The sequence below is a fragment of the Lycorma delicatula genome, chromosome 5, assembly GCF_047948215.1.
Source record: "Lycorma delicatula isolate Av1 chromosome 5, ASM4794821v1, whole genome shotgun sequence".
Lineage (NCBI taxonomy): Eukaryota > Metazoa > Arthropoda > Insecta > Hemiptera > Fulgoridae > Lycorma > Lycorma delicatula.
Genome location: NC_134459.1, coordinates 8,509,981 through 8,522,496, shown reverse-complemented (window position 1 = coordinate 8,522,496; position 12,516 = coordinate 8,509,981). Strand labels below are relative to the sequence as shown.

Genomic DNA, 12,516 nt, shown 5'->3' with positions numbered 1-12,516 from the left:
AAATACAAAAATTTGTAAATATTTAATCTAGAACATTTATAACACAATATTCGTATAGATAATCTAGTATTAAAATAGGTCTTTCCTTTAGTTCTACAGTCTTAACATTTTTTGCTTTGCCTCTGCGCGTACGTGTGTATGTATTGAGACATAATGGCGCACAATTAGATCACATATACAAAAAACCAAGAGGGTTAAAGAAGTGAACAGATTTGTTAGTAACTCACAATAAATCGTTTCTACTCGCTCAATCACTGTTCCTTTCTCTCTACACAGATATATATGTATGTATGTATATATATATATATATATATATATATATACATACAGATATATATGTATGTATGTATATATATATATATATATATACACACACACACAAACATACATACATACATATATATTAAAACGTATTACACATGTACAAGAGATACGGAATTTCAATCCGTCTTTTTTTAAAAAGATAATTTTTTTTGGACAGCTGTAAGAGATGATTTATTATTGCATTTATGTCGAATGCTTTGTCTTAGATCAGTTCGGTTTCACTTCTTTTTTTAACGGTTTTTTTGTATTACACTAGTTTGCAGCTGTTTTATATCTTTGCTAATGTACTTTACTATGTACAGGTCATATTCTTTGTAATAAATATTATTTATACCATTTCTATCTAAAATTTTCCTTCAAAGATATTTCCACTCCCATTTGAATTATTAAAAAAAAACTACGTAATCATTTCTTTATTTTTTTTCTCTAAAATATATATATTTTTTCATTTTATATATTGATTTAGCTATTTGTCAATGCGAGCATTAATTACCGGACGATTTACAATCGCTGTAAAAATATGTTTTATATTAAAATTAATTAAGTATATTAGTTCTTTCCTCGTCAAGAACATTTGCACAGATATATACCTTATCAAAAAAGTTTTTTAATACTTGTACGACAGATTAATAACAGAAAGTAAATGTTAAAAATTTTATGGTATTTGTTTTTTAGTCCTTTAAATAAATATCCGCTCTCCTAATATTATAACTAAACTATTATTGTTGTACTATATTTTTTAAATGCAGATTATGGATGCCGGTTGCAAACCGGTAAATAAGTACTTATGTTTTATTTTTTATGTTTTAGTATTTTTATGTATTTTAGATTATATATCACGATACAAAAATCTTGTATTTTTATTTAGATAATTATTGTTTTTAACCTTTTCTGATCATGCAGCCATTAAACTGGATATGTACGGTGTCAGTTTTAAAACGCTGTTACAAAATCATTTTATATATCTTTGTCGGTTATTCTGTTTTATATTCACAAAGGAATCGGTTTTATTACACACAATTTGAACGATGTAAAATGTTTTATTTAGACTAGAACGAATATGACCATTTTTCTCTCAGAAATCTGCTTGTGTGTGTGTGTGTGTGTGTGTGTGTGTGACTTGTGCATTATAATTACTATGAGGGTTAGGGATTTATTAAATAGCTCTTACTAGCAACATACCGAAAAACATACCCTGCACACACAACAAAAAAGAAGGAATTTGTGATCATAAATACTTCACTTTTACTTGATGTCTATAAATATATTTTCCGACAAAGGATATCGGTAAACATGTAACGCATGTTTTTTTTGTGAATATGAATAGCCTTTTGGGTGGCGGGAATATTTATAAAACGTAGTTTTCTGAATCTTCTTTCATTTATACTAAGATATATTACTAATCTGTGATTTATGACACGAGTTTCTCATCATATTTTGCCCAATTTCCAACGGATTTGCTTGAAGTATTTTTTTTTAAATCGGCAAACTATGTTTCAGAAACACAAAGCAAAAAAAAAAAAAAAAATTAGCGCTCAAGGTTTCTTTCGCTACCTGCGTCAAGGATAAATATGTTGAATAAAGTTGTATATGTAATTTTCAATCCATAATATAGATAAATATGAAAGCGAATAATGTAAAAATTCTTAGCGATTTGCAGTTGTGAGGAGTAATTTAAAATGACAGCGTAATAAAATTTAAACTAGTTTAATAAACAGTATTGATATTTTTCCAAATTTTTTTGTGGCTTTCAAAGTTAAGATGCGATTACTTTACTTCCAAACGGATTTAATTCACAATGAACAAGCAGACGTTTAAATGCCGAGGGGTTGTAATCGTGATAAAGTTTGAAGTTGCATAGTCGACATATTATATGGACATCATACATGTAAATTATTAGCGGCTTGAATGTCGATTTGAAAACAGACAGGAGACAACGTTTCAATCGGTATCGGTTTGTAATTGTGATTACTGTAAAATATTAGTGCGGTGTTATCAGCAGTCACGTGAAGACCTTGTGTAACATTATTTACGAGTTTACAAACAAATAATTGAAAAATGTTCTATCTTAAATGAATTTACCTTTTGCTTCTTTTTGTGTCGATAAATGCAATTACTAACCGTTTTATTTATTGAAGTTATTTATTTTTGCATTAATTTTTATTTACTTTAAAGATGTTTATGCGTTTTTAATTTATTTCGCTCGTGGTAAAACCCTTAAATATTTACATTGTATTGTCATACAAACCTTCTAAATTCTCGTCTTCCAAGTAAAAGTTTACCTTCTGTGTACTTTTACAAAACCGTTTGGCGAAATAAGTACATTTTCTGCTAAACATCTACTATCCCAAAACAATTCGTAGATTTCGTTAGTTCAACTACATTATTGCTAATTATTATCGGAAAGATACGATTCTCATTTCTTTATCCCCTTCCCCTTCTAAATTTAACGCATCAAGATTTTGTTATATTTAACAAACTGCATTATACGCTTTTTAAATTTCAGGTTTATCTCGTTCTCGATTATTATAATACACAAGAAAGAGTGTAATGTATTTAGGGTGTATGTTTGTATGAATGTATGTTCCACTGTTGCGGCTCAACGACCGAACCGATTTAGATGTATGACCCCGCGTTGGAATCCTTTCGTTACCGGGAGTTACATTTGTAGACGATATATATAATGAATTATTGTGCCCCGATCGGAATGAAGGTTTATTTATAATTAGTTTTGTAATATGAGAGTTGCCAGTTCAAATTCTACCTGCTGCGAGAGGTTAAAATTTGTAAACCGATCGATACCTATCCGACCGACTCATAACGGGGGTACATCGATGGTAATAGTTTAAGGAAATCGGGCATGTTGCTAATGAAAATAGTCCCTTGTGTACCGTCGACTATCAAATTAGGCTAATTTTACCGTGATGGCTTTCTGGTTTTTATTTTTTCTCGAGAACAACCGTTCAGTGTTTTTGTGCCGTCAAATCTTTATTTATTAATAAAATGTTACTTTTTAAAAGACTCGCTTGAAAAGTTTCAATAATATTTTGGGCATTTTTGCCAGGGTATCTTAAAATCCAAGAAAGTTTAGTCTGTTATGTTCTATAATCAAACGGTAGAAGGTGACACGATTTAAAAAATTTTACTTGAAGAAAAACTTAAGTATTCTCTAAAATAATATTTAATACCGCGGTTTCCAGAAGAGTAACACGTGATTTTCTAGTTCCCTACTCGTTTGCCGAATACAGAATCAAACCCCAATACACCGAGAGTTACGATACGTAATTGGCCGCAAGTAATCTTTTATAACGCACATCGTTACCGTTTAAGAAAGTCGCTGTCATTTTTTTATTTAGATCAAATGATTTACACGCGTTATAGTTATAAAAAAAAATAGAAGACCGAACAGTATAAAGCTTTCTTTTACGGTTAAATCAAAATTCCATCGATCGGTGGTGAAGAAATATGGTAACGCTAAAAGCTTTAGTAAAACTCGGATACAAAATTGATACAAAATGATTCGGATACAAAATGAATCGTGGATTTTATATTTAGAAAATTAAATTTGTTAACTTATCCTTGTGTTTATATTTATGAATATGCAATCTTTGCTAATAAAAATAATTGCTTATTCTTAAAAAAATAACAATATCCATCTTTACTAAACCAGATGGATTTACAAAAAAGAGAAGCTTATAATGCTTCCGTTGTAATCTTTAATAATTTGCCAAACTATCTGAAAAATCTTTCCTTCAAAAGATTTCTTTACAAACTAATTTTACAAAAAGATTGTTCAAAAGAATTCCGATATATTTTGAAAGTATGAGATTTATTATTGTTTTTATTTTAAATAATTTTTATGTTTGTCTTTTTTTTTTAACTCTTATTATTTTACAAAACATGTGCAAATATTTTTAATTATTTCTTTCTAATGTTGCTGTATTTATTATATAATAAATACATACATAATCACAAAAATAAATTCATAGCTAATCACAATGCCAAATTTTGTTTTGTATATTACATCTTAATTCAGTTTTTATTATTTCCGTTCTACTACATTTATTATACTTTTTTCTCTATTTCTTTCTTTCTTATTTATTATTATTAAAATTTAAATAGCATAAACTTGAAATAAAATGCTAATAGCGTGGAGCAGAACTGCACTTTTACGCTACTTATGTTATCTTTGTAAAACATTTCTAAAACTTTTATTCTTATTTCCAATGTTGTTCATTTTTTAGGGTGCTATTTCTGATAATTTTATGTATACATGGATCAGGTTATAAGGGATATTTTCAGTTTGTTGAGATATTTATAATTAAATATATATATATTTTTTTTTTTATGAGTTTTCCAGTTGATATAAAACAACAAATGTAAAAATTTCAATTCAGATATATGTGTATTTTAAAAATACAACAGGTATTAAGTATATAATTCATAATAAAAAGGTGTCAGATGAATCGGTGTAATTTAGAGAAGCTTGAGGAAGAGGAAGTAAAGAAGATTTTTGAGGAGGACATCGCAAGAGATCTGAGTAAAAAAGGTAAGGTAGAAAATGTAGAAGAAGAATAGGAGAGTGTTAAAAAGGAAATTCTTAAATCAGCAGAAGCAAACTTAGGCGGAATAAAGAGAACTAGTAGAAAACCTTGGGTTTCAGACGATATATTGCAGCTGATGGATGAACGTAGAAAATATACAAATGCTAGTGATGAAAAAAGTAAAAGGAACTATCGGCAATTAAGAAATGCTATAAACAGGAAGTACAAATTGGCGAAAGAAGAGTGGATTAAAGAAAAGTGTTCAAAAGTGGAAAGAGAAATGAACATTGGTAAAATAGACGGAGCATACAGGAAAGTTAAGGAAAATTTTGGGGTACATAAATTAAAATCTAATAATGTGTTAAACAAAGATGGTACACCAATATATAATACGAAAGGTAAAGTCGATAGATGGGTGGAATATATTGAAGAGTTATACGGAGGAAATAAATTAGAAAATGGTGTTATAGAGGAAGAAGTGGAAGTTGAGGAGGATGAAATGGGAGAAACAATACTGAGATCTGAATTTAAGAGAGCATTAAAAGATTTAAATGGCAGAAAGGCTCCTGGAATAGACGGAATACCTGTAGAATTACTGCGCAGTGCAGTTGAGGAAGCGATTGATAGATTATACAAACTGGTGTGTAATATTTATGAAAAAGGAGAATTTCCGTCAGACTTCAAAAAAAGTGTTATAGTAATAATACCAAAGAAAGCAGGGACAGATAAATGTGAAGAATACAGAACACTTAGTTTAACTAGTCATGCATCAAAAATCTTAACTAGAATTCTATACAGAAGAATTGAGAGGAGAGTGGAAGAAGTGTTAGGAGAAGACCAATTTGGTTTCAGGAAAAGTATAGGGACAAAGGAAGCTATTTTAGGCCTCAGATTAATAGTAGAAGGAAGATTAAAGAAAAAAAAACCAACATACTTGGCGTTTATAGACCTAGAAAAGGCATTCGATAACGTAGACTGCAGTAAAATGTTCAGCGTTTTAAAAAAATTAGGGTTCAAATACAGAGATAGAAGAACAATTGCTAACATGTACAGGAACCAAACAGCAACAGTAACAATTGAAGAACATAAGAAAGAAGCCATAAGAAGAAAGGGAGTCCGACAAGGATATTCCCTATCTCCGTTACTTTTTAATCTTTACATGGAACTAGCAGTTAATGATGTTAAAGAACAATTTAGATTCGGAGTAACAGTACAAGGGGTGAAAAGATAAAGATGCTACGATTTGCTGATGATATAGTAATTCTAGCCGAGAGTAAAAAGGATTTAGAAGAAACAATAAACGGCATAGATGAAGTCCTACGCAAGAACTATCGCATGATAATAAACAAGAACAAAACAAAAGTAATGAAATGTACGAGAAATAACAAAGATGGACCACTGAATGTGAAAATAGGAGGAGAAAAGATTATGGAGGTAGTAGAATTTTGTTATTTGAGAAGTAGAATTACTAAAGATGGACGAAGCAGGAGCGATATAAATTGCTGAATAGCACAAGCTAAATGAACCTTCAGTAAGAAATATAATTTGTTTACATCAAAAATTATATTAAATGTCAGGAAAAGATTTTTGAAAGTGTATGTTTGGAGGGTCGCTTTATATGGAAGTGAAACTTTTACGATTGAAGCACCTGAGAAGAAAAGATTAGAAGCTTTTCAAATGCGGTGCTATAGGAGAATGTTAAAAATCAGACGGGTGGATAAAGTGACAAATGAAGAGGTATTGCGGCAAATAGATGAAGAAAGAAGCATTTGGAAAAATATAGTTAAAAGAAGAGACAGACTTATAGGCCACATACTAAGGCATCCTGGAATAGTCGCTTTAATATTGGAAGGACAGGTAGAAGCGGAAAATTGTGTAGGCAGGCCACGTTTGGAATATGTAAAACAAATTGTTAGGGATGTAGGATGTAGATGTACTGAAATGAAACGACTAGCACTAGATAGGGAATCTTGGAGAGCTGCATGAAACCAGTCAAATAACTGAAGACAAAAAAAAACTACATTCTTACTTGCAAGCTAAAATACATTAAAGTAAATATATTTATAAAACAATCATTCAGTTAAATTGCTTAGTAAACTATCGTATAGCTAAGTGTTGTTTTAAATAAAACTTTTTTATCTTACATTATTGGCACATTGTTGGAGGGGATTTATCATGTAAGTTATTTGTATGTCTGTTATGTTAAGTGATATATCCATAATGGTTGTAGGTGACTTGACTTGAATTTTAAGTTATTCTTGAAATTGATGTAGCCATCTTCAAGTATAACTAGGGAAAGTGAGGAGTGTAGTTGTTTCCCAATGATTTTTCTGAACCAAATGTGTGATTGCTTAAAAGCATGCCAGGTCTATTAAAATGCAGGCAGTAAGTATTAAGCCATACAAATGACACTTTCATTCTGTTCATTACAGAACTGACTACAGTGAATATTGTACTCTCAGAGTACAAAATATTGCTAATGGTGCATCTTTTACATCAGGTCGTTTATATATGTCTTGCTTAAAAGAAAAACTGGGATAGATAATATAAAGAAACTAGTTAATTACTCCTTTTTATAGCTATTATACTTACTCCTCGCTATATTATATTACTCCTTTTAAGCTGGAAGCTTAAATATAAATTAATCAATGTATTATTTATATATTATATTCAATTTATGAAATAAATTATTGTAATACAAAACTAACTTCCTTGACACAATAACAAAAGAGAAGTTAGCTTCAGAATCAATAAATTGCTAAGGAGGATTTATAGAATTCAAAATTCTTCTAATTTTTATTATTGTTTACCACTTGATTTGACCCATGTGTTTTGCCTATATGTTTGTTTAATTATAACTACAAGGCCAAAAATAAATCGTATATATGATCCTAAGTGGATAAACAGTATTTTCAGTATCGATTTATTTTTATCAAAAATAGTTGTGTTTTAAGATCTGCTACGAAATTGAATGAATGAATTATAGTAGTAAAATTTATTTTATAATTATTGTTAAAATTATTTTAGTATTTTAAAATACTATATTTAGTATTTTAAATATTTTAAAATTTAGTATTTTAAAATTATTTTTAAGTATTTTCAGTATCGATTTATTTTTATCAAAAATAGTTGTGTTTTAAAAAAACACTGCTACGAAATTGAATGAATGAATTATAGTAGTAAAATTTATTTTATAATTATTGTTACTGTTCTTATATATTGTGTATAAACATTTAAGAAAAAAATGGACGATTTCTTTACGGGCAGTATGTTCGATCAAGTAAGCATGTTCTCAGCTGAGGGGGACAGACACACATACAAATGCCCTTCAGTAGGGTAGAATTAATGGAGAAGAAAGATATTAATCCAAGTAACTTAAATGAAAATTAAACCGAGTAACTTAAATGTTAATTTCATTCAATGTGTAATGATATAAATTCAATAATTTGTGTGATTCTATGTAATTATTTATTGACAGGTTCATGCAGTGGATCCTAGTAATCAAAGAGGTATCGATATATTAGCTGCTTTACTAGCAAATTTCAGAAATGGAAAGACTAATACCTGTTTCTTGGACTCATGAGGAACATGGTCTCCAGGCATGGACTGCTCTATCATATTTATTATATGTAAATAATAATTTATCACGCGCTGCATATTTAGCACAAAAAAGGTAATGGAAACAAATCAACAGTTTATTCATTATTAGCATTTATTTGATATATATGTTTATTCATTTTAAATATATATGTTTTTGTTATAGATTTATAGATTAGCTTAACCCTATCACTGGTAATGTACTACTTTTGACTGGCAAGCAGTTTTTAAGCAAAAAATAACCTATTGAAACAGTAATAAAATTATTTTTAATGAACCGTCAGTTTTAACTCATTTTATGTTATTTCAATTACAAAAATATAGGCTGTAATTAAACATAAAAACCAATTTACTTAGCTTTTGCAACAAAATCAGTAGTAAAGTCACACTCAAATTTCCTTTTTTTTATAACTACAGAAAAAATTCATTTTTATAATCCATAAAAAAGTTTAAATAACTTATAATTATATTATAATTTCCAGGCTATACAAAACACCTTATATCCACATGCGTTAATATAGAAACTTGAAGGAAAAAAAACATAATTAGCATATTTACATAACTATATTTATGTTTGGCCTAATTTATCCTTCATTCCCTATTTATCACGGTCTGTTTCAATGCATCTGTTCTTTTATCATATGTTTTATTGTCAATATCTCATGATCATTTAAAAATCCCATTCTTAAAACTTATAAAATAAATTATAATTCAGTAAAACATACAATAAATGTCACTGAAAAGTAGAATAACCAAACACAAACATGCACGAAGTAGACAATAACAATGACATTTGGCGAACATAACCAAACTTACAAGGTTACAAAGAATAGGGTTATAAAAGGGAAATTTGTTAGATAAATCTATCGTATGTGTGAAAAATATCTAAAATGAAATGTAACCTATCGATATAACGTAACTGCTGTACTCTACTAGGCATTCAAGGTATTAAATAAATGAGAAAACAAACCATCTTGCCTTGGGATGCTGCCGGTTTTGTAACACACTATGGGACATTTGTCAGAGATTGGGTTAATATATACAAGTCGTTATTTGAAGACTGATAGACTGGTTCCAGCTTTTTAGGAAAGTGGTGGAACAATATTAAAATTACTTTTTAATTTTTTAAAAGTAATTATAGATTATTTTTATGAAATAGATATTTTTCAATGTACAAAAATGCAATTTAACAAATTTAGTATATGTTCATTAGTAATTTTCTAAATAAAAGTATTCAAAATATTTGGTATTTAATAATCGAAGGAGGAATTTATGTAAATCTTTTTCAAAATTAGTTAATTTACTTTTCAACAATAACTACAATTATCTGTTCTAGTTACTAAGATTCTCTTTGGCATATCTGAAAAAGCCATTCTCTCTATGTTTATACAATGCATCTCTGATACAATCAAATTTGGGCTGTAGGCCAATGATGAAAAATTATAGCAAAATTAGTTTATCATAATATCCCAAGTGATTGATCATTTTTCTCTGTACAGTTAGATGCTTGCTATTTCTTAAAGTAAGCCAGCCTGTGTGGCGTGAGTGGTAGGATCTCAGCCTTTCATCCCGGTCAGGCATGGCACTTTCACATGCTACACGCTACAAAATTGCCATTTCACCTCATTCTCTGAAGAAATACCTAATGGTGGTGTTCATGGAGGCTAAAGTAAAAAAATCTTAAAGAAAGCCTAGTTACATCTGTAAAAAGGTTTTAAAATTACCTAACATATTATTCAAATGAATTTTATAGCATAGCTTATATATCACTTCTGGTGGTTAAAAAAAAAATATTTTATATGTAATACTACTAAATGTCAGGAAAAGATTTTTGAAAGTGTATGTTTGGAGTGTCGGTTTATATGGAAGTGAAACTTCGACGATCGGAGTATCTGAGAAGAAAAGATTAGAAGCTTTTGAAATGCGGTGCTAAAGGAGAATGTTAAAAATCAGACGGGTGGATAAAGTGACAAATGAAGAGGTATTGCGGCAAATAGATGAAGAAAGAAGCATTTGGAAAAATATAGTTAAAAGAAGAGATAGACTTATAGGCCACATACTAAGGCAACCTGGAATAGTCGCTTTAATATTGGAAGGACAGGTAGAAGGGAAAAATTGTGTAGGCAGGCCACGTTTGGAATATGTAAAACAAATTGTTAGGGATGTAGGATGTAGATGTACTGAAATGAAACGACTAGCACTAGATAGGGAATCTTGGAGAGCTGCATGAAACCAGTCAAATAACTGAAGACAAAAAAAAACTACATTCTTACTTGCAAGCTAAAATACATTAAAGTAAATATATTTATAAAACAATCATTCAGTTAAATTGCTTAGTAAACTATCGTATAGCTAAGTGTTGTTTTAAATAAAACTTTTTTATCTTACATTATTGGCAAATTTTATATTTTACATTCTAAAAACTGGTCCACTGTTGGTAAAATTTTCATACTTTTAATTTAAACCATGAAGCATCCCGTGGATTATTTGTTTTGCTTAGGTTGATTTTTTCCCCTTTAAATCTGAGTGTTGCCATTGTGAATCTCCAAATTGTAAATTGATCTCAAGATCATAAATCATTGAACATTTTTCACGAATTTCATTTTTAATGCATGACATATAGATGGGTGAATCATGGGAGCCTGATAATGGTTAACGAACTGAATCAGTAATCGGTAATCAGAATGGCTGTGACCTTGCATACCATGTCATTTCAGTAACAATAGAGCAGTAGATTGCTGAATACTGTTTGTTTATAGTGGAAACATATTTTAAAATTAGTGACTATAGTGATTACTAATGATTATTCCATTAGCATTTCAATATTCCATGTTATGGTGCTGTTCCTAGCTGCAATATGATAAAGTCATGGGTAAAAAAAAACTCTCAATTACTGTTTCTGCTATGAAAAACAAACCACCAGCTCCTGTTCGTTCCATTAGAACTCCTCCAAACGATGTCAGAATCAGCCAGCTAATGAAGTGGAGCCCTCAGGGATCAATGCATGCTGTACCCCTTCGTTTATCCCACTGCATTGATAAAACTGTTTTACACTAGGATTTGAAATTTCATCCTTATAAAATGATAATGGTGCAAAATCTAATTGAGTATGATAAAAATGAGAAAATTGGGTGACATATTGTGCAAAATTTATTAACTTGCTTACCAGTGAAATGGCGCTGCTGATGGGTGATGAAGTGGATTTTCATTTATCGGGCAGAGTGAACAAACAAATTTTTCATTATCGGTCTGATAAAAATCCTAACAGCTTCGTATACATCCTCTGAACAGCCCATGTGTAACCATCTGGTGATCTCTGGCAAGCTTTTGGAATCATAGAGAATTATTTCTTGAAAGAGGAACTAGGAACTACAAGTGGTGACAGTCAATCTAACTGATATCTAGTGATGTTGCAAGATCTACTTGCTCTTGAACTGCCTTGTTGTATGATCGACTTGAATGCAGTGTGAAGCAATTGACCGTATTGCCGTATTCCTTGTAAATAAATTTACAAGCCATAGTAAATTTAATAGTAGGTTATTGTAAGCTTTATTTTAAGTTTTATTCATTGCTATTAAAAGTGCAGTATTTATTTACCTTAGGTTGGCGATGAGAATAAATTCTCTACACAAATAAATATCCATTCATTCACTCATACTCTATTGGCATACATTATTTAATTTGTCATATAAGTTTAACTATTATGGTGTCTCCCTGTTCAAAAATAGTCATATTAAATTGAATAATTAGTATATGTATCTTTGTTAGAGTGTAATGCCCTGGGAAATAATGGTTTTCATCAGGTTGTCATTACTATGATAATTTTCTCCTTAATTGAATATTTTATGATGATTTAATAATTTTACTATATTTATTTCTATGCCAAATTTGCATGTTTTTTGTTGCTTATTTAACAACTATATTTATAAGAAACATTATCTGCTTATTAAAATCCAAGTTTCTAATTTGTTACCTTATTAAAATCATCATAAAATGAATATAAATAAGATCCAATCGGTATACTTTACTTTTTAAGAAAAAATGGCCTTTT

At 29.6% G+C, this 12,516-nt stretch overlaps 1 protein-coding gene across 14 annotated transcripts in view; it reads left to right on the top strand.

Moving 5' to 3' along the window:
- Positions 1 to 12,516, top strand: part of LOC142324704 (uncharacterized) — a 106,246-nt gene that overhangs the window by 30,907 nt on the left and 62,823 nt on the right. For 13 of the 14 annotated variants that reach the window (XR_012756358.1, XR_012756357.1, XR_012756360.1 and 10 more), the window contains exon 2: positions 8,347 to 8,541. The exons of the other annotated variant lie outside the window; for it this stretch is intronic. Coding sequence is in view for 9 of the 13 variants with exons in the window: in XM_075365625.1 (XP_075221740.1) it covers positions 8,417 to 8,541 (125 nt within the window). In the remaining 4 variants the exon portion in view is untranslated. The remainder of the gene's footprint in view (positions 1 to 8,346; positions 8,542 to 12,516) is intronic. 14 annotated transcript variants of the gene reach the window in all.